The 22,969-nt window shown below is 40.8% G+C and overlaps 3 protein-coding genes across 4 annotated transcripts; 2 read left to right on the top strand and 1 right to left on the bottom strand.

Moving 5' to 3' along the window:
- The first annotated feature begins 724 nt into the window (after positions 1-724).
- On the top strand, positions 725-3,527 carry LOC116205445 (zinc finger CCCH domain-containing protein 1). 2 transcript variants are annotated; one of them, XM_031538057.1, is made up of 4 exons: positions 725-913; positions 1,167-1,311; positions 1,476-2,302; positions 2,983-3,527. In XM_031538057.1, the coding sequence occupies exons 2-4, from the start codon at positions 1,230-1,232 to the stop codon at positions 3,091-3,093; spliced, it is 1,020 nt and encodes a 339-aa protein (XP_031393917.1). In that variant the 5' UTR covers positions 725-913; positions 1,167-1,229; the 3' UTR covers positions 3,094-3,527. The 2 variants fall into 2 exon arrangements, with proteins under 2 accessions (XP_031393917.1, XP_031393918.1); XM_031538058.1 differs by lacking the exon at positions 725-913 and having other exon boundaries at positions 1,172-1,311; positions 1,405-2,302.
- A 5,732-nt stretch (positions 3,528-9,259) lies between these two features.
- Positions 9,260-11,448, top strand: LOC116205791 (abscisic acid receptor PYL3). The gene is made up of 3 exons (XM_031538451.1): positions 9,260-9,894; positions 10,441-10,656; positions 10,908-11,448. The coding sequence occupies exons 1-3, from the start codon at positions 9,766-9,768 to the stop codon at positions 11,124-11,126; spliced, it is 564 nt and encodes a 187-aa protein (XP_031394311.1). The 5' UTR covers positions 9,260-9,765; the 3' UTR covers positions 11,127-11,448.
- Positions 11,449-15,798: 4,350 nt separating this feature from the next.
- Positions 15,799-18,885, bottom strand: LOC116204494 (protein WHAT'S THIS FACTOR 1 homolog, chloroplastic). Its single transcript, XM_031536611.1, has one exon. It carries the CDS (start codon positions 17,737-17,739, stop codon positions 16,147-16,149), a length of 1,593 nt encoding a protein of 530 aa, XP_031392471.1. The 5' UTR covers positions 17,740-18,885; the 3' UTR covers positions 15,799-16,146.
- Positions 18,886-22,969: the final 4,084 nt, after the last annotated feature.

Raw genomic sequence — 22,969 nt, forward strand, 5'->3', positions numbered from 1 at the left:
ACCGAGCTCCCCCGTTTTCTAATTCTGCTTCTTCTTCTTTTTAATGGGTAGCCCCGATCGGCGCTCGCCTTTCTATTCCCTCCTTTTTCGAGAGAGAGAGAGAGAGAGAGGGGGGGTTAGCTCGCCAGGGGGCCCATTCGAGGTCCCCCCACCAGACCTCCCCACTGTTCTTCTTTCTCTTTCTTTTTTTTTTAAAAAAATTTCTTTTGGGCGGAAAGAGGGCAAAAAAAAGAAGAAGAATATATTGATTTGCGGGACCTATATGATGTGCTTAATTGATGCAATTTCGGAAAGTGAAGGACCACATTGATACAAAAAAATAAGTCAGGGACTAAATCGACGTAAACGTCGAAAGTCAGGGATCAAATCGTCTATTTCCTATAAATTAAAAGAAGAAGAAGAGAGATAGATGAAGAAAGGTTGAGCTCGAAACTCAAAATAAATATTTTTTAAGGAATCTTGATTCTTTTCTATATATTTATTTATTTTCTTTTGACCTCTTTTTTTTTTTATTTATAGATTTGTGTTGCATTTCCCGTTTCCTGGAAAATGTCATAAAGATAAGAGGAGGGGAAAAGTTGGGAGAAAAAAAGAAAAAGGACCGACTTTGAAAGCCCACGTGAAATATTTAATTAATTAATGGGCCTAACACAATTGTTGTCCCCCTCTTTTGAGGGCCCATATGGCCCAATTTCGTCTCCACAAACAAAAAGCTGCCCTCTGCCCTGCCCAGGAAAACAGCGGAGCGGAGCGGTGCGCACCTTTCTTCTCTATCCATCCTCCTGTCCTGTCCCTCCCTCTCTTCCCTCATTCTCGACGGCCTCTGACTACCTGCCACTGCTGGCTGCTGCAGCTTCTTCGTTCTTCCCGCTTCTGCAGCCGCTCTGTTAATTGCCCAACCGCAGCTATAGAGGTAAAGGTTTTCTTTCATCTTTTAGGGTTTTGTATATTTTCTGCACGTTTCTGGCCCTACGGATTAGGGCGTGATACGGTTGATTTGCAATTAATTTTTTCTGGTGGTGATGACGGTCCAATCCGAACTGGAGAAAAATGTTTCAATTGTTAGTTTTGGTGGGGGTGTTCTTTGAATATTTGCATCTGTTCGGTTCGGCTCATATATATACATATGTATGTTCTTTTGACTGAACAGGCAGTTGATTTTGCAGGGGAACCCAGTTATCTGTGGACATTAACGGACTGTTTTGGCTTGTGGATTCCTTTTTGTATGAATGGCGGATTCTGATAAAGCTCAGCCGGCTGACACCGGAGGAAAGGCTGAACAGTCCAGTGAGATGCAACAATCTGACCCAGGTAAGCTGAGAAAGCCAACTGACTCGACCGTCGCACATCTCCGTCTCTTCCAAAATGTTTCTGTTATCGACTGCTTGCTCTCTCTCTTTTTAGCTATGGATGGATGGATGGATGGATTCAAGATCTTGCCTCAACCCGTCTTCTTTTGCGCTTTCCTTTTTCAGTTTGTAATTTCTTCAGGAAACCCTTGAAAAATAAAAATATGAGGAAACGGACTGTCGTGGAAGACGAGGATGAAGACTCCGAAGCCGATGGTTCTCTTTTGCATGTTCAGAAGAAACCTCAAAAGATGGATAATAAGTTGTATTTCTCGACGGGATCCTCCAAGCAGTCAGCCCATGAGTCTGAGTCTAAGGGTCAATCCCAAGCACCCGTGTTCCACTTTGATTCCTCGAGGGAAATTCAAGTGGAGAATGACAGCAGAGCCACAGCAACACTGGAAACTGAGACGGAGTTTACTAGAGATGCTCGAGCAATCCGAGAAAGAGTCCTCAAGCAATCGAACGATGCAATTAGTGGGAAAGGCAAGAGCGCTAGCGATGAAAAGCTGTATAAAGGGATCCATGGGTACACTGATTACAAGGCAGGTTTCAGAAGAGAGCAGACTGTTTCTAGTGAGAAGGCGGGTGGGGCGCATGGGCCCCTCAGGGCTTCTGCTCATATTAGAGTGTCTGCTAGATTTGATTACCAGCCTGATATATGCAAAGACTACAAAGAGACTGGATATTGTGGGTATGGAGATGCTTGCAAGTTTATGCACGATAGGGGAGATTACAAGTCAGGGTGGCAATTGGAAAAGGATTGGGAAGAGGCTGAGAAGGCGAGGAAGAGAAAGCTTGCTATGGGAGTGGATGATCAAGATGAGGAGGATGAGGACGATGATGAGGATGAAGATGCACTGCCTTTTGCATGTTTTATCTGCAGGCAGCCATTTGTCGATCCAGTGGTGACAAAATGCAAGCATTATTTTTGTGAGCATTGTGCTTTAAAGGTAACTAACTCCGCCTTTAATTTCTCACCTTGTTTTTTTTTTCCTTTCAATAAATATTTGTCTTGCATGGCCTCAACGTATGCTTCAAACGTAGTAAACTGTGTCTGTTGTGGTATAGATTTGCATGGAATATTATCTTCCCTTTCCTGTTATGTTGCATTGTAGTGTTACCGATTGAAGATTGGTGGGGGTAATAGACTGTATACATGATCAGCTTGCTTGGGATGATAATGGTGGAGAAGTCTATATTGGAGAGGAGAAGCTGGGGATTTCGTAGGACTTCCAAATTCTATAGTGCCTTCTTTAAGTACTCATTACCTGGGCTAGCAGTAGCAAGTAACATTGACTTTTGGGGAGATATTAAATGCTATCGGTTGAGTTTGGTTTGGTTTGGCCGGATAAATTCTTATACATCTTGAGGTACTTGGAAGAGATAGCAGTAGATTTGTACTCTTTTGATGTGGATCATTTATCCGTTGGGGAAAAAAAAAATTCAGAAGTTTGAGGAAGATGCCGCAGCCTTCTTTTGCATATATTGTGCTAGGGATATGTTTATTTCTTTCGCATGAGGTTTTATCCACACTATTTTACAAGTTCACAGATCCTTAGATTTGCTCATGACGCACTCGACTGCCATGTGATTCTGACCTGTTTTTTCCTCTCTTCCTTTGATCTTGCAGCATCATGCAAAGAACAAGAAATGCTTTGTCTGCAACACCCCCACCCATGGGATCTTCAATGCTGCTCACGAGATACGTAAGAGGTTGGCGACCGGGAGCAAGGGCAAATAAATGAATTCCAGTAGCTCAGTTGGTTTTAGTGTCTTTTGCTAGGTGCAAGTCATGTCGAATATGTCATGATATCTTTTAGGGGGCCACAGGTGCGAGTTGCTGGTGAGTTTTGTCAGCCAATACTTGGGCAACCATGGAGCATGGGAGCCAGATATGCTTCATCCACAGTTGATTAGCCTATTTGCTCGCGATTATGTGTAGTGTAGAATCCAGTGTCCTCTCCTCTCTTGTAGCAAATTTTTGTAGTTTCCAGTTTTTATGTACTCAGCTTTCTGATGCAACGTGAAAGAACTGGGGATCAGCTCAATCGAGCAGTTATGGCTTTTGCTTGATTGAAAGTGAAATCAAATCAATGGGAGGGATAGGATAGGAATCCTCTCCAGATGGCATGGGAATTGCTATACAATTAATGTGAATGGATGACTAATTCTATCTATCCATCCAACCTCAACCCATTTGAGTTGAGGACTTCAATTTGAGCGACAGAGATGCTCTACTTCATTCAGCCATGCATGTATGGGTAATGTTTGTGTCTGCGCCCGTAAGGCAACACATGAGCTCGTGTTCCCCGCTGGCCAAAAGTGACAGGACAGAAGATGCTTCCAAGGTAAAGGCGCGGATATGGAATGAGACTTGACCAATGGGGGTTGCCATAAGTAAGCTTGTTGCATGCTTGAAAGCAATACAAAAAATTAATGGACAACACAATAAAATTAATGACTGTTTGGAATTAAACATGCTAGCTTAATTTAGAGAGAGAGAGAGAGAAAACACGATAAATATGGCTAGCTAATGGGAGACATGAATTGACTATTGTTTTTAAATTAATCGTAACGAATTAATAACCTACTTTCCTTGTTGTACAGGTAATCATGAAATTAGTAAGTAAGTGTGACCATGCAATGTAATGCAAATGCATGCATGGCCAGCTGTATCATTAATTAGTTTCTAACCAACTTTCTCAAGGCATGCATGATATAAAGAAGTAACCGGAGTTATACCATCGACTAAGCTAGCTATTTAACTAATCGTGTTTTAAGAATTAATTAGGCAAAGAAAAGAAAAAAACTCATATGTCCTAAGTAAAAAGGAGCTAGCAAGGCCACATAACTTGGTAGAAAAAGCCACTACCGATCATACATATTCCAAAATATATATAAATATATATGTATGATCCAGAACATACATTACCCACTACACTTATGCTTATTATTTTGGCAGCAGTAGCACTTTGCCTTTGCTACATGTGTTTTATATAAAGAGATCAACCGGTACGACATGCGGAATTATTAACAAAAATTATTTCATTTGTTTATTGCGGCAATACTTAAAATCCGCATTTTTTCTTTTTTTTTCGCTGAATAAAGTATATGTTGAAATTAAAAGTTAGTACCGATTACAAGAGTACTGAGATTCGGATACCTTTCAAAAGTACAAAGCGATTGAAAATTTGACCTTACGCCGAAATGGCTTAGATCATGAGCAAGGGTATTTTCAATCGTAGGAATCCAAGAGCAGATCCAATCCAAGAAAAAGCTAAGAGTGATTGCAAATTCATTAGACTTGTATTTTGGTGGATTATTTGGTGTGGATCATGTATATATGGAAAAAACCAAGATTTCAGATTGTAAACTTAGTTGAATATCGCATTCGAAAGAATAGTTCAAAGTATAACTATGAACAATTCGAACCAAAGAGTTTCATATCACAATCTGAGAGCGAGAGTTCCATTATTCCTTTAGAAACATCCATAAATGTTCAAAAACTGAAAATGCTCTTTCGTGGGACTGGTTTCAATGGGAAAAGACGAGTCCAATACAAAGAAAAATAAGTAAGAAAGTTTTCGTGGGTGCCTATTAAACCGAAAAGAATAGAGATTTTTGTGCCAAAATTCATGTCCAAATTATTCTAAAATATTGTGTGAGAAAATAAGGGAGCTCTTTGAATTTGTTAATTGACAAAATCATAAGGCGTCATTGTATCTTGAGAGAACCTATGTCTTAACCTTTTAGTGACTTCGTGTGCAAACGTATAGTTTTCTTTGAAAAGCATCATTCGCACCTCGAAGTCCATTATCGAAGTTTGTGCTCCTATTTTTCATTGACCATCTCCAAAGCTTGTCTTCTCTTACTCTGAACTCGGTTTCCCCATGTATTCGAGCTGATAATCTTGAGGTTTCATCGCTAACAATCAAAGGGAACTATTATCGATATGGCAATGGAGGCTACCACCGCGTTCAAAGTGATGAATCAAGAGTTCGTGAAACTCAACCGACGCAATAACTTCAATTGGTGCTTCCTCTCATTGTCCTGAATGTCGCCTACATTTTGGACCTGAACTTGTAGAGTAGATGAATCAAGAGTTCAAGAAATTCGACCAGTTTGATGGCACCAACATGTCGCCGACATGTTGGACTCTAACTTGCAGCCTTGCAGCCCGTAGATGAACCCGCCGCTGGTCACCCACGCCTCAAAGCCCATCATCTAAGTTTGTATTCGTGCTTTTCACTGACAATCTCCCAAGTTCATCTTCTCTGACTTCGCGTTTAAAGTCCATCATCAAATTGATCATTCTCGAGGTTTCATCTATAACAGTTATTGATCATATGCTACTTTCTAATAAATTTATAATATTAATTACTATATAATGAAAATGGTAAAATTATCATTATATATAAATAATATATAAATTATTCATATACAGTGATCAAAGATGGTAACTGTGGAGTGGATAGATTCTCAAATCACTATAATGAGAATTATCTAAGAAGAGGTGGCAAACATTCTTCTTGATAAGGATAAAGCTGATAAGATTGCATAGAGGGAAGGGACTAATAGTAAATTCACTAACTCTGGTGCTTGGGATAACTCAAGGCACAAGGAAAGCAGAGTTAGCTGGGCAAATGTTGTCTGGTTTCAGCCTAGTGTCCCTCGACACTGCTTTGTATCATGGTTAGCCATAAATAATAGGCTGTCGACCAGGGACAGGGTAGTAAAGTGGAGGCCCAGAGTTAATAATAACGCATGTCCCCTGTGTGATGTGGAAGAGGAAAGTAGAAATCACATATTTTTCTGTTGTTCCTTCACCAGACAGATTTGGAAGACTACTCTTTGCTAAATGGGATCAATATGGATGTGGGTGATTAGCAGTTTGAGCTTGATTGGGCTATAAGGAAATTTAGGGGCAAATAATGTAAAGTGATTATTGCCGAAATAGCTTGGCATGCCCACATATACAGTGTTTGGAGAGCTCGAAATGAGAAAATCTACTCTGGCTATGTCCCTCAAAGGGTGGAGTCATGCCTTGGGTCAGGAGTGTTGATCGAAGCAGGCTAATGGGGTTCAAGAATTTGCAGAAGCTAAGCAATGGAAAACACCAGAGGCTGCTTGAAAGTTAGGAGATCCCTTAATTAAATACGCTTTGTATCCTGCCTTAGAGTTTGGTTGTAAACTCATTGTTCTTTGCCAACATAGATTGATTCAAGCGATTCGCAGCTTGTTTTGTTTAAATAAGATCACGGGTTCTATTCTTTGTGAATGCATAAAATTTATTATGAGAGAATTTTACCCCTTAATGGACTGGCTCCGCTTGATTGGATTAGTCGGGGTCCAATTGGACTTCCAAATACCTGGGATCAAAAAAAAAAAAAAAAACTCATTGTTCTATCCGTTTTAAGCAGCTTGTACCGGTTGGGCAACCGTTTGTCCTGTTGGGCCTGCGAGCCTAGCTGCGAGCTGAGCATTGTTGGGTTTTAATTAGGCTCCACGACTTAGTTTTCTTTCGGTTTGGGTATCTAGTTGGACTGGGGAGTGTTATATTTAGGAAATCTAGTTGTGGCCCAGTTCGGATGACTCGGGTAATCAGAGCAACGCTTGTGGATCAAAAAAAGATATTAATGTATTTATTTATTTGAGAAGGAGAAAAAGTTACATCCAAAAGAATAAGGAGAGAATAGAAGGGAAAGAAAGAGTAGAAAAATGAGAGACTGAGTGAGTAATTTTATTAGTTTAACCATGTATTAATGACTCTTATTAATTTTTTTTTTGGATAGAATGACTCTTATTGATTTAATATATAGATAGATAAGCCATGCCTTTGTCCAATGTAATATTTTTCTCGAGACTTTATATGAATTATGCTGGCTCTTATCCTCAAAATAGATACATATGATGACATGTCGATAATTTCAACAGAGAAAAAGTCACTTTGTATCCTCAGTTTGTAGCATTTTTATCATTTTTATTTTAACCTTTTTTTGAAGCGATATCTTTTCCTCAACCTTCTTCCATTATGTAAGATTCGGTTCTTTCATTAACTATTAAAGAAAATAATTAGGTTTCATCCTTTTTAAAAACAAAAATTATTTTTGAAATAATAAAAAGGACACAAAGTTATAGGGCCGTCATGCCCACTAGAGAGGAGGAGGGGAGGTGGTGGCCCAGCTGGTGACCACCACCGTCCAAATATAGTCTCCGACAACATCGATTGGAGGGCTGTTAGCTGCCGCCAGCTACGCCCTCACCCCTCCAATCGGAGTCGCCAAAGACCACTTTTTTTTTTTTTGTGGGTGTGTGGAGGGGAAAAATTATCTGTAAGGTGTAGTCAGAAGTTTTGAGAAAACTCATGAATTATCGCAAAAAAAAAGGACCTTAAAAATATAGTATGTAGGCATGCATGCATCAACTTGGGTTGGGCATAGGTGGTCATGGTCATCCTAACATCAGCCCCACCACTGCTGACTTCAACAAACTTTGCCTTCGTCTTTAAGTACAAAGCAACCCACTTTCCGATTTATAACAAAGATTATCATTATATTACAAAATGAGGTGGGGTTGTGAATAAAGACAAAAAAAAAGAAGGAAAATATTTTTTTAAAAAAAAGAAACAATTGGTCCTCTTCCTACGTAAATAAATAATTAAAAAATCCACTACCTTTGTCACCCTTTTATGGTCACTTTGGGCGTTTGTATATTTTTATTATCAATTTGTCCAAATATTTTCATTTCGTCTACCAATTACGTACTTTCGTCAACACCTCAAACAAAAATGTGACGTGACTATTGATTTGGATCTAATGATTTTAAAAATATTATTTTTTAATTGACTTGAACATCATTTTTTTAATGAGAAAATCCAGGCGAAGGGATCCAAAAATGCCATCGACCCCTCCTACGCCCCGCCCTCCCCGATTCCCTCTCTACTTCTCCGGTTAAAACCAGGGAGGGAGTTGGGAAGGGGGCAGATCGGGCAGAGGCTCCTCCACTGGTCGCCCTCCTCCTCAGGGCATGGTTGTTGGACTCTGGTGAAAATTTTGTATTTTAAATGAGACGATTTTTTAATTAAAAAAGAAAAAAAAGAAGTATCTTATCCTCATTGGTAAAAGGATGGCCCATATTTATTCATTTTGTTGCAATCTCTAACTCTGTAACTCTATTTGATCAATAATAATTGTCAATTAGCGACAGGCGACAATCCATATTTTATTTTACAAAAGAAAAGAAATCGATAAATTTATTTTATCCCCCTGACAATCATACACATACTAATATTTATATGAGGAGGTAATTAAGGGAAGCTTAAGTTAGCGGTCCAATATGGGTGTTGTGAAATGTATGCGCCGGTTTTTTTTTTTTTTCGTCTAGTAATCACATTATATCGTATTTTTTTTTTGGATGAATCACATTACATTATATCGTATGAATATTTGTATGTTTTCCTAAGATGATTTTGTGTTTTATGTATATGTTTACGATGAACGCAAATTCTGCAAGCAAATGGAGAGGAGACCGATCCATATATATATATATATATATATATATACTTAAAAATTAATTATAAACATTATCTTTGACTTCTCCCCCACCCAATTGATCGAAACCCGAAATGAAATCAAAGGGAAGATGGTCAGGTCATCTTTATCGCCTCATTTGCCGGTGAGCGGAAGGAAAAGACAAAAATAATAATAATAATAATAATAATAATAAAAGATAGAGCATTTATTTATTTAAAAGAAATGATCAGAAAAAGTAATTCACAAGATAAACATTTTCATTCGTTACGGGATGGGACCCGCGGAGCAGTTTCTTTCTTGTTCATCCATCCATTCATTCATTTCCGGCTGCCCTTTTTGATCGGATGGATGGATGGATGGCATGTAAAAGAAGAAGAAGAAGAAGAAGATGAAGATGAAGAAGAAGAAGAAGGTCTTTTAAGTTAAATAGGTGCAATTAATAATACTTTTGCTATGTCGGTGGAGGTGGCTCATCCAATAGCAACACCAACCAACCGCACCGTACAATAACGTGACATAGGAATAGGAATAAGATGATGGATTGGAGCAACTGAGATGATGATGATCGAGACGGTGATGATCCACTGCCACTGCTGTTAATTAAAGCTCAGTTGCAGCTACAGAGATGCCATTACCATTACCATTACCAACAAGAAGAAGCCTCGAAAGCGTCCAAAACAACACCCCACCTTCTCTCCCCTTGCTTTCCCATCTCTCTCTCTCTCTCTCTCTCTCCTTCCCCTGTCATCCTACACACACAAACACCCCCCCCCCCCCCCCCCCCCCCCCCCCCCCCCCCGGGAATCACTTCAATTCAGTCCCCCGAACTCCTCCTCATCCTCCTCGTCGTTGTTCCTCTGCGACTGGCTGCGAGAGCCATAATGAATGACGACGGCGATGTGATCGGGCCAATGGAGGCTCAGTACATTGAGAGGCACCACAGACACCACCCTGGGGAGAACCAGTGCTCCTCCTCCCTCTGCAAGCACATCCGAGCTCCCGTTCACCTCGTAAGTCCCCTTCCCTCCTGACCTGACTTCTTTACTTGATCTGAATTCAGGACCATCCCATCCCGGCTCTTCTCCTTTCTTCCCTGTTGTTAGTGCTTTCCTTGTTCGGATGATTCATTAATTGAGCTCCTTTTTCCATTCTCTGGTTTTTCTATTTTTAGGCATGCAATGCAATTTCATTTTTCCTTGGTCGGAAGATCACATGCAAAGAGCAAGTACTAGCAGCAGCATAACTACTTTATATTATATGTTATTATGCTGCAATGGAATGGGATGGGAACTGCCTGTGCCTGCATTAGATTCAAAAGCCCCTTGAAATGAAATCATCAACCTGGACTGGATTGCGATTGGAAAAAAAAAAAAAAAAAAGCTTTCCGTCTGTTTGTCTTCTTTCTTAGCAGTTCAGTTAGCACTGGCACCTTGTCTTTTTAATCCTCTGTTATTATGTTATGATATGATAATTGATTGAAGGGTTGACGAGGTGAGGAGGTGGAGGATGATGATGTTTCGATCATCATGCTGTCTGTCTGTCTGTCTGTCTCTCAGGTGTGGTCTCTCGTGAGGCGATTTGATCAGCCCCAAAAGTACAAGCCGTTTGTCAGCCGGTGTGTTGTCAAAGGGGACCTAGGAATTGGGAGTGTCAGAGAAGTTAATGTCAAGTCTGGGCTTCCTGCCACAACTAGCACCGAGAGGTTGGAGCTTCTCAATGACGAGGAACACATTCTCGGCATCAAGATCGTCGGCGGTGATCACAGGCTCAGGGTAAGACCAGACCAGACCAGACCAGACCACCTCTCCCCCCCCTCCTCTGATCGAGCTGATTTTTTTCTATTCGACTCTTCTGTGGGGCTCGCTCATGTTTAATAAGCAATTAAGCTCCCAAGTCCATGCGAATGATTCTGTAGTTAAAAATCTTGTTTCGCTACTTTTTTTTTTAAGAATTCATTGCCCGCTTTTGAGCCTGATAATTCATTCCATTAAAAGTTTGAATTCTTCCCCTTGGACTTTGGCAGAACTATTCTTCAATCATGACGGTCCATCCTGAGTTCATTGATGGTAGACCGGGGACTCTTGTGATCGAGTCGTTTGTGGTGGACGTGCCCGAAGGAAACACCAAAGATGAGACCTGCTACTTTGTGAGAGCCTTGATTAGATGCAACCTCAAATCATTGGCTGAGGTGTCAGAGAGGATGGCCGTGCTTGATCAGACTGAGCCCAGGCATCAGTTCTAAGTGGGCCGTGGATGTCTTGTGTCCAGGTATGGTGCCTTATTAGGGATAGTAGCCCGGCCCCAACGCGACGCATATAGGGATGTAAAAAGTCATAGAGAGTTAAGGTCCAGTAGCAGCAAGTTTCGATTATCATGCCACTCAGAGTGTGCAACTACTGCACTGTGGATGAGTTAGTTGTATGTATGTACCTTCTTTTATTCTTCTGAGAACTCTCTTGAGTTTCCTAACCTTTGCTTAGTGTAAATTAAGTTTTTCTTTTAATTATTATTTTTCTTTTCCAAATAAGCAAGCAAAGCAAATTCCCTTTGTTGAGCCAAGCCAAGCCATCGTATTCATAAGGTCCAGCTTTCACTTTAAAAAATAGACTGACGGCTGGGTTTTGTTTGCTGAGTGAATGATGATGTTATCTGTAAATAACAGAATGTTAAGAATATATGGAAGTTGGGTCTCTTCTCTGTGGAATCTGCTATAGCTTCTTCTACTACCAGTAGTATTATTGTGTAGCCATCTGTTTTTTTTTTTTTTCTTCCTTGAATACAAGAGAAGCCCACGAGTCTAGTACAAGGAAATAAAAGACCTTATAGAGAGGCATGGGTCGTTCCTTCTACAAGAATCGAACTCGAGACCTCTAGGTTATTAGGTAACGGATTTTTTTCTGTGTGGCCATCTTTGATTGTTTGTGGCATTTTGCAGCATTTGTTGTGTTGCTTTGGTTGCTAGCTTTTGGTAAAGAAAAGGGGACATTAATTACCGCTGCATCACGAACTAAGCTACTTTATTAAGATCTGCTGTGGGCTATATGTAGTTGTTCAGCATCCTTGCGTTGAGGAGTAAAAGAACACGTAATGCAGACAAGAGTGTGTGCCATTGCCAAGTGAAGTGGGCAGCTCTTGGAACTGTTTGAAATTAGGAGATTTTGTCGCCATAAAGGTACTGTATGCAGCAGATTTGCAGGGTCCAATCCAACTGAACTCTGTTGGATTCATTTTTTTTTTTTTCTTTCTTTCTTCTTTTTTTTTTTCGATAGGCTGTTGGATTCAGATTTTCGTGGACACATATTGTCCAACACCACTAACTGGAGTTACTTTCTATCTTACACTTATTGGTCATTATTACGGAGTAAAACACGAAGGCAACAAACCTTGTTCATGCTCGATGGTCACATAGGGATCATCGGTCCCATATTATCATATAGTCCTCACCTTTATAGTACAATTCACGGGATATCATTTCTGATGATGACTTTGCAACCTGCTCTGCTAGAGACTGGTTATGACTTTCATATTCGTTCTGTCAGACAGCCAGTTTCATTTGACCAATACATAGAGGGATAGAGACAGAACAAAAGAACCTTTTCACTCTCTCTCTCTCTCTCTCTCTCTCTCTCTATATATATATATATATATATATATTTATATACAGTTACTGCTAGCCAGAGGCTTTGACTTATGATCGTGTCATGGGGTTGATGCAGTCATTTGGAGTATTCTCTGTTTACTGGCAGACTGTTTGATCTTCGATGTTGAACCGACTCCCTCCCTCCCTCTCTCTCTCTCTCTCTCTCTCTCTCTCTCTCTCTCTCCATCCTTCCATTTAGTAACGTAAAATGCTCCATTCTGCAGAAGAAAGCTAGAAAATTGCAGTAGCAGTGAACCAATATGTCCCGTTCATTCCAACTCTTGCAAACATTACCATCTTAGTTCTTCTGACAAATTGCCCCTATGGCAACTAAACATTCTTGTCACAGCACTCTCGAGCTTCTGGGTTGCTCATGCTGCCATTTTGACAACAGTACTTTTTTTCTTTCAGTCGATACCGCATACAATCTGCATGAGCTACGCTATAGTTCAGATGGGGGAACAAGGATCAAAACAAGAAGATCGTATGAGCTGCTGCTGCAGCTCCTAATACACACAACTATCAAGGCAACAGTCTCATCAGCTCTCGATCCATAGCCATCAGGCAAACCTCATAAGGTTAGATAATTGAAATCATGGTTCCATCTGCCCAAAGATGGCTCAATGTCAGATGTAGATCAGGAATGATATGGTCCTGTACACCGAGACCCCAAACTTTCAATAAAAGAACGGCATCATGCAGTAACTTGCTGGAACTCTTTAAGATCCTGGTGGAGGCCAATTATCATTGTCGGAATAGCAGTCTGCAGAAAAACTTAAAAAAAAAAAAAGAAGAAGAATAGCATACGACTCGAGTAGCATGCAGAGATTGATGTCATACTGGACTTGTTTGTCAGCACGACCTACTCAAGCAAACAATTATTTTCTCGAGTACATCAAGGAGTGATCCATTGGTTGTTCATACCCCCTCAAGCACTCCCAACCCGCTGCCATCTGTCTCTCAAACTCTATTGGTTTGAACACTTTGGTCTTACAAGTTGGAAGCCCTTGAGGGGGAGTGAACAACCAATCCCCATAGCATGCTCATGCACTGAGGAAACTTGAGCATAATTTGCACGGAGGACGACTTCCTTTATATAGCATCCAAATAAGAATCTATATCTTTTGTCTTAGTAGGGAGAGGAAGTTTCTCCGTATGAGGGCACGAGTGCTTGTTTGATGGGTCGTGATCGTATAAGTCAAGACCCATGTCAACGTCATATCGTCTAAGTAGGTCTAGTTCACGTGCTATGAGCAGGTGTTCTTGGCAAAAGGAGATGCCTTTATGTATATATTTGTGTGTGTATGTGTGTGTGTTTTTTTTTTTTGGGGGGGGGGGGGGGGGGGGGGGGGGGGGGGGGGGCGCGGGCTCGGACGCTCCACATCTGAGGCATTAAAGATGATTGGGCATAATCAGATCCCTACCCTCTCTACCCAAATGGGCGTCAGGATTAGACTTTAAATGCCACAACTACTAACAAGTCAATCCAACTCCAGAGAGGATAAAGCATCTAATGGGCATCTCAACCATACCATATCCATCTAAGTCCACCCTCCGAAGATAGAAAAGAATTCCTAATCTCCAAATCCACCTGGAACAAATCCCAAGTTGCAAGCTTTTGACATTGGTCTAATCTCTCTATCCATGCCAATCTAGTTCATATTCTAAAATTCCCTTCATATCAATTTTCAGCATTGATCAACTTGCCTAAAGCTTTCAGTGGAGAACCTCAAGGAAGGTCAACACACAGAAAAGAAAATTCCCATGAAGTAAATTTTGCAGAATCTTATGCCTGCATAGTCTATAACACTCAGCTCTGCGTCTTGGAACTGCATGGTCTATGCCTGCGAATGAAGAGTCAAGTGCTACTAATCTTTGCCGCGTCTCAGCTCTATTCTCTTATTGTAAGGAAAAAAAGAATGTCACCGCCCTGCCCAATGGGCATAGCCAAGTGTCTTGGAACTGTTCAACAGAATATTATGTCCTTGAACTGCACAATTTGCCACATCTCATTCTCACCCCTCCCTTCTGCGAAACAGCCAACTCAAAACATGATGAGGAGTGACTAGGAAAGGAAAAAGGAAATATGAGAATAAACAACTATTGCATAGCTCTTTCAAAATCTTGCGGTCATAGAAAATTGTCTTTTCCCACTTTGTTGTTCTAATGCATGATGACTGTGCATGAAATGGGGTAAGGCATTGCATAAAAGGCATTACTACTTTGTTATACCCCTCATTCCACACTAAACTGAAGGATTGGACAGAAAGGAAAACCCACTAAATAAAGGCTCCTGAGCTCATCTAAATGAGGAAGGATATGGAGGAGATGTCTTCACGGAGACAAGAAATTCATAAGCCACAAGTACAGAACAAACAAGCCTGTTCTGTTCAAAGCAATAGGGCTGACCATAAATTCCAAGAACTCAAATACAATAGATGCATCATGCATATGAAAAATAAGGTCTGTAATTCAAACACATGGTCCTCTTTAAAGCATGGGCAAAGGAGCAAGCACACCATTCTTGAGTAGTACATGTCTAGTAGGAATTCTATGCAGAACCCAGATTGATTGAGCTCCAAATAGAGAACTCTCCCAGCTTGCTCAACAAATTCCTCTCAGAAGACTGAAGCATCTTAGGTTTGTTGCTGCTGTTATTTCATGAGTTTAAGAATTCAGGATCACTATCTTGGCACATCATAATAAATAGCCACCTTATGCGCTTGTTAATGTGGGGGAAGAACAAGTGTATATGATGTCCGGAAATTTAATATTTGACACATTCATATAAATAAGAATTTTCAGAGGGACCTTTGAAACTTAGGTGACTAGATATTTTAGCATTATCCACTGATAATAACTTTCGGAACTTTACTCTATATTTTCATAAAAGTAAAAGAAGGTTGACATGCAAGGGTTCCATTCAACATAACAATGGCAAATCTTTGCTTTGGGCCAGCATGTCTCTGTTGTTCTTGCCGGTATCCGGCAGTCTCTCTCTCAAAAGATTCTAGAAGAAAGTATACATGACATGCGGAAGCTTACATCAGGAAAGTCAGCTAGATGGCAACAGAAAGCACATGGAAGACAGTAGCTACTCACCAGATAAACAATCCTTTAATATCTCTAACATAGAATTGAACAGACTTCATTTCTTCCCATTTAACGATAAGTAAACAAGCCGAAACAGCAATGAATGGAAGAGAAGGTAGAAATTTTAACGAGTCGTGTTCATGGTTAACTGCAAGGAATCATCATTCATGCTCCAGAACCATCACCAAGAATCAACCCTTCCATGTGCATAACCAAAAATTTTCAAAACAGTACATACTCAGAATAGATCACAATGCTCGATCTTTTCATCGGAATTCTCATATGCCAGTACTCCCTTGAGAAACAAATATTTTCAAGATGTGTGGCATGGATCATCAAATATATGAAAACTTGTACTTGGTAGTGGTCTCCTTACAAAGAGTCGGTCAGAAGACGAGGGGTATAAATTCAAGCCTACAACAGTCGTCCCAAAAAGACTGCAAAGCAGCAAATACAGGTCACTTAGTCGTTGAGCATAAAAAGAAGATCATTTGTCTGTGACCTTCAGATCAAGTTCCGTATACGCATTCTACCAGCGCTCTCTAGGCCGACCATCGGGAAAAACAGGAACACGAACTTCTTCTCCTTCCTTTATCAGGCCATCTCTCTGATTAGTTTGCCCACTTAACCCAATCTCCAAGCTTCTAGAATCTTCACCAAAATCCGGAGGTATCTCATCATCTTCGTCGCTCCAATCATCATCATAATCTTCATCTCCATCATCGCTATCATCAAATCCACTGTCGCTCACAAGGCCTTCAATATCTGACCATCCCTCGCCATCCTCCTCCAGACCACTTCCATCATCTCGCTCGGTGATTCCTTCAGCCTCATCAGCATCTCTCCTGGGAGCACCCCTCTTAGGATATCGAGGAATGGAAACGAGAGCCCGGTGCTTCTCCTTGATGACGAGTAGCCTGTCCTTCTCGACCAGTTGAGAATCGCGATACGCTTCCCTCAGAAAAACCGAGTCCCTGTCCCCTTTCAGAGATACATAGAACATATCAGGATGCCTTATCAGCATACCTCTCACTTGCTGAGAAAACCGAAATTCCTCCCTAAAGTGAGTGAGGTGATCCACGAGAGTTCTTTTCTCAACAGTAAGGCTCAGAATCTCATGAACAACCCCACAGGCATGCTTTTCTTTCTCCGGAGTGCCTGATCTCAATGCAGAAAAATCTGAATAGGGAGATAAGTAAGGTATGTCCCTGAACTTACTAATCTTCCTCATCTCACTCCTAGACAAGTTCAGACCCTTGGGCAGCTTCACCCGATTGAACTTAAGAGGTCGATCAATTATCAGACTCTGCTCCTCCAGCTCCCTAGCCCTGTTATGCTCTTCGGCAAGTTCAGCAGCTGAGACCGCGAGCTCGGGATCCCAGTGCGTGAGTTCCAAGGCAGGGCCTCGAGCAGTAGCCACAACCCTAAAGTACTGAGGGTACCGGTGGCATATAGTGTCCCGGAATTCGAAAGGAAGCCCGAGATCTGTCCTTAAATGAGCAATCTTCTCCAACAAAATCCTTTTCTCCAAGGACATCATCAGGAGTTTCCTCAGCTTCACGACTAAAATATCCTCCATTTCATTCCTAGCCTTGAGCTCCTCCAAGTAAAGCCTCTCAGCTTCGGGGGTCAACCTGAATTTGAGCGAGAAAACCCCTTCCTCAATGATTTCAAAGACAGCCGGGAATTTCTTCAGTAAAGCAATCACCCTCCTTTTCTTGGTCAAGCCCAGGGCTCTCCGGTACCGACCCAATTCGCGAAGAGACATTGTGCGGTCAGGCTGACCGACTAGGATCTTTCTGATCGTGAGGACCAGCTTCAACTTCTTGTCTCTTTGGATTACGTTGTCGAAAGGGAGCTCCTTCCTTCTCTTCACCGCCGCTCTAATCGGATAAGAAGAAACATGGGACTTCTTTTGATGAGTGAAGTTCAGATACTTCTGAGGGTAGGAAACCAAACCGTTCCCTAGAAATGGCGTCTTGTCGGTGCAAAAGATGTGGGTTTTAACGGAGAGGCTCGAGTTTTCGAGGAAGTGAGATTTGGGTGCAACAGAGGTGGGGAGAGGAGCCAAGGGGGACGAGGCAGAGGCTTTGGGCAAGCAAAGCAACAGGCTTTGCTCCATATTATGACGGGAGAACAGTAGTAGCAAGCGGAAAGGAGAGAGTCATCAACGGAAGAACTGAAGTATGTGAGAGATGATAGTTACAGTAGGTGTTGGTGAGGAAGACGACTGACCTGACCTGACCTGACCCGACCTCCTTCTTAGCTTCAGGCTGCAGCTCAGAGTCCCAATCCAAAAGGGTGCGGTGAAGGGGCCAGATAAAGGAAAAGCGGAGACGGGAAGGGGCAGGACCGCCGAGGCAGCGCCAGAGATTCAAGTTTCGAGGGGTCTAGTTAGGAGCTGAGACTCTGAGCTCAAAACCCTTTTCCTCAAGATTTTTCTCCTTAATATTTTTAAATTAAATATCTATCAATCAATATATTATCGACTAAATTAACAATTTAGGCCCCGAAAGATTTCTCTCTCTACAACTTCATCCCTAAAAGATTTTCTCTGCATAATTTAGTCCCGCCGTTTAAAACGTTAGCACAAATTGGTCTTTCCGTTCATGTTTTAAGTAAGTCCCTGATGAAAAAAGATGGCGAGGCCTGTTAATTGTGGCACGTTAATTGCCATCCTGACCATAAAAGATGCAAAACAACGTCATTTCTCCCCCACCCCAACCAAAAACCACTGGGAGGGGCGAGGTCACCAGAGCCCCTAGACCGCTCCGGGCGAGGGAGGGAGGGGAGTGGGGCCGTCGTGTGCCCCCCCTCCCGGCGACCTCTCCCTCCCGCTCCCCCCTTGGCCAAGTTCGCCAGAGCCCCTAGATCGCTCCGAGAAGGGACATTGATTTGCCACTCCCAAAAAAAAAAAGTTCTTAAAAAAAATTGAGAAGAATTTAGGGAAGATGAAGGGGAAAGGGAAGCGGAGCTAGCGATCTGCCTCCCACGCTGCTCGTCTCTGTTTTTCTCTCACAGTCGGCACAACCTCGAGGATCAGCTCTTTCTTAGTTCCCACAACGGGCTCAGCTCGATCCCCTCCACTTCAAACTAGCCGGAGCTCCGACAATGGCCTCACCCACAGATCGACCCCCACCAGCTATCCCCGACTCTCTTGTTGCCTACTCTCTCCCTGACCCTCCGACGACAGCATCACCCACAGATCTTCCTGTCCCTTGAGCTCAGCCCCTTCCTCCCTTCTTCTTCTTGTCTCTTCTTCCCCTCCTTTTCTTCTCCTTACCCTTTCCAAATCGTAGGGTTTCCTTCCCCTTTTCTTTTTATTTTTTACTTTTTAATTATTTTTAAAAGATATTAACAAATTTTAAAACGACATCGTTTTTGTATTCGTTATTACCATCACGGCATTTAACGTGCCAAACTAGCGGATAATGGGTCATGTTAGCATTTTTTGTCAGGAACCTGTTTAACACTTAGATGGAAGGACCAATTTGTTAATTTAGTCTTATATTATCTATCTCAATACGTAAGAAAAATTTTGATTTTTTTCCTCATCATCTTCACTATTATAAAATCAAGAAACACCATTCGTCTCATTTTAACTTCCTAAAATTACCAATACTGCATATAGTTCAATCAATAAAAACAATTAAATTAGAACTAGCGTATGACTCACACAATCAAAAGTAATTCCATATGGAAAATCATATACACCTAAGCGAGATGTTTGCATAAATTTTTTCCCTATTCGCGCTACACACAAACTTTTATATACTAATTCATTGCAAATAATACAAAAAATTAGGATAAATAAATAAATGTGATTTTTGCAGGTGTTTTAAGTCATGAGAGAGACGAGAGAGACAAAAATTTTAACGTGAAAGAGACATGGAATGAGAGAATTGTGGGAAGTAGAAGAAAATTATAGAAAATATGAGAGAAATTTTTTTCTACAATGACTAAAATATTCAAAAATCAGTTGTTTTCTAATTGGGTGATTACTTTTTTAAACAGCCGATTGAGTAATTTCATCACATTTATTTTCAATATTTTCATGGGTGACAGTTACAAAACACAACTCACTCCTAGATAAATAATATAGATTAAGTATAGACTACGGCGATAGTTCCTTAATAAAGATTATCCACGAAACTTTCTCCTAACTCTCTAACTTCCCCGTCTATTCTCCCTATATTATCTTTTCTTATCTGCATTTTATAATGTCGTCGTCGGCCAAGTAACTTTAGGTTGGAATTTTTTTTTTCTCTTTGCAATTATTTTGTAGTCCTACTAATGTAAGTCGTTCATGTGCCTATTTGATTTTTTTGGTCTTTTCCTGTTATAATGTTTGCACGTAACACGAGTAAACTGCCTCTAATTAATTAAAACTTAAGAAAATGGACAGTTGAAATTAGATTTCAAAGATCCTACGCTGCTGTACGAAGGTATTACCATATTGCAATTGCAAAGTATAGTAAAATTTGTTTTGCATGAAAACATGTATTTAAGGTGGCGATATACAGATAGATTGCCCCATTTGACATTGCTACATTACCGCTCAAGTAATCTTATAATGACATCACTTGCAATCCACGTGAAGATCACCAAGTGTCGCTAGAGACCTCTCCAGGCTGGGGGCCGTCGGCTTTGGGCAGGCACCGTCCACTCTTTCGCAGTGTCCTCGGACTACTTTTCTCTTCTTCAAAATAAGTTCCACTTTTATTTCGAGAATTTCTTAAAAAGAACTAGAAAATTACCAAAAACCTAGAACCTCTTAAAATAAGTTCCAATATATAAGACATTTTCTCTTATCAATTGTCGTACGATATTCCCAACACCCAACACGATCCTAGAAAAGTTCCGAAACAATATTATATTAGGATAGGATATCTATTATCCATGAGATTTTAGTTCCATTCTTGTCCTAATCCCATATTCTGCCATTTTTTCGTTGTCCAAACACATACGATATGTTAAGATTAATAAAACTACTTTTTCATTTGTGTTACTGTCAAAGATATATGGCCTGTTTGGTTTCGCGATTCTATTTTAGAATCACAATTCTAACTTAATTCTACCCATTACAAAATAAAATAACTCATACAAAGTCAAAGAGTGGGTCCCATTTATATCACTTTTTCCCACAACAAAACAACATAACTCATACAAAGTCAAATGGTGGGCCCCATTTATACCACTCAAAATCAAAATCAAAATCTGATTTTAAAATCCTACTATAAAACCAAACACAACCATAGATTCTTTTGTGTAAAAATTAAAGCTGTAAACTTATATTGCATAAACTTTCAATGAATTAAACGCGAATAATGGTTAATTACATTGGTGGACCAAAACGTTTTACTAATGTATCAAGTTGGTCCAAAATGTTTTTTTTTTGCTATTTGATGATACAAAATGTTTCAAAAGTGTAACATGATAGTACAAACCGTCAAATCGCAACTGACACCGTCAAGCGATGCTGACGTGGCGCAAACGTGTCAAGTCCTTTTCTGACGTGGCCGAAACAGTAACATCTCTATCTCTCTCTCTCCTCTTTCTTCTTCTTCTTCTTCTTCTTCTTCTTCGAGAATAGAGCGAGGGAAGGGAGGAGCGGGAGGAGCAGGACGAGAAGAAGAAGAAGAAGAAGAAGAAGAAGAAGAAGAAGAAGAAGAAGAGGGGAAAGAGAGAGAGAGAGAGATATGGGTTACTGTTTCGACCACGCCAGTGTCGTTTGATGGTTTCAATGGCGAGATGACGGTTTGTACTATCATGTTACACTTTTGAATTTTGTACCATCAAGTAGCAAAAAAAAAACTTTTTAAACCAACACGATGCATTATTAAAACTTTTTGGACCACTAGTATAATTTACCCAATTATAAAAGAGTTAAAACTGGCATTTTATAACAAGTTTAGCACGAATTTTTTCTATGGGAACTTATCCAATAATAAATTAATTTTAGCATAACTAAATTAACAATTTGGTCCTTGAAAGATTTCTCTCTACAAGTTTGTCCTGAGAAATTTTCTCTGTACAATTTAGTCCCGCCATTTGAAACATTAGAACAAATCGATCCTTCCATTCATGTTTTGAACAGGCCCCTAATGAAAAAAGATGATGTGGCCTGTTATCTGCTCATGAAGCATGTTAAGTGCCATGCTAGCCATAAAAGACCAAAACGACGTTATTTTTAACCTTAATTACAATATTTTCAAAATTTTAAAAAGACTCTTTTTTTGAATTGGGACTTCGATGGAAAACTGACTTTTGGAGAGAGAAAGCATCATTGTAGAGAGAGAGAGGGAGGACTATGTTAAAGAGAGATGGGGAGAGGGAGTGAGCAAGCGAGGCCAGTTCTAGAGAGAGAGGGGGGGGACTACTGTAGGTGTCTCTATGCGAGGGGCAAGTCGTTAATGGCGGCGGCGAGGGAGAAGACTGAGGACAAGGTCTGTTCGTTGGCCAAGCGCCAAAGCACATGGACTAGACTCAACTTCTTGCCTTGTTACGGCAGATCCCCATACGACAACCTACCATCACCACGCCCCCGCCAGCATCACCTCCGAACTCGACCACGACTCCAACACCACAAGCTCGACCACCTAAGATCCTCATCCCTTTCCCTACCGTCTTCTTTAATAAATTTCTTTTCAAATTTATAAAATAAAAAAAATCTTTTTTTTTCTATGGCAGTAGAGAGGGGATGGGGGGTAGATTAGGGCACTCCCGAGCGACTTACCCCTGGGCAAGGTCACCGGAGCCCCCAGATGGCTCCGACGGTGAGGGAGAGGTCGCCGAGAGGGCCCTCCGATTTGCCCCCCATCCCATCTTTCTCTACTGTGAACCGAATGGAGGGCCCCTTCCAGGTGACCTACCTTTGGGCAAGGTCGACAGGAAAGAGGCCCTGATCTTTCTCTTCTGGTTGTCCAGAGCAAGGAGAGAGGAGATAAGGGGCTGGTTGGGCCCCGCGCCCCAATTCCACCAAAAAAAAAGTTTTCTTAATTTTTTTGAAGAGAAAACTAGCAAAATGGTCATTGAAAGATTTTAAAACTAACAAATTACTACCTTAAAGAATTTTTTGGACAAAACGATCATTCAAAGATCAGAATCCATAACGTTTTGTTATCACCGTCAAAATTCCATTAGTGCCGTTACGGAAAAATGACATAGACGATTATGTGGCAGCTAGTGGACAAATGACTCCGATTAACGTGGCACTTGCTTATGAGCGACGTCGTTTGTTCTCATTCAAAAAATGACCGTTTATAAAAAAATATAAATAAATAAATAAAAAATAAATAAGAAAAAAAAAGAGAAAAAGGTTACCTGTCCAAAACGATGCAGTCCTCTCCCCA

This window comes from Punica granatum, chromosome 4 (genome assembly GCF_007655135.1).
Source record: "Punica granatum isolate Tunisia-2019 chromosome 4, ASM765513v2, whole genome shotgun sequence".
NCBI classification, from domain to species: domain Eukaryota; kingdom Viridiplantae; phylum Streptophyta; class Magnoliopsida; order Myrtales; family Lythraceae; genus Punica; species Punica granatum.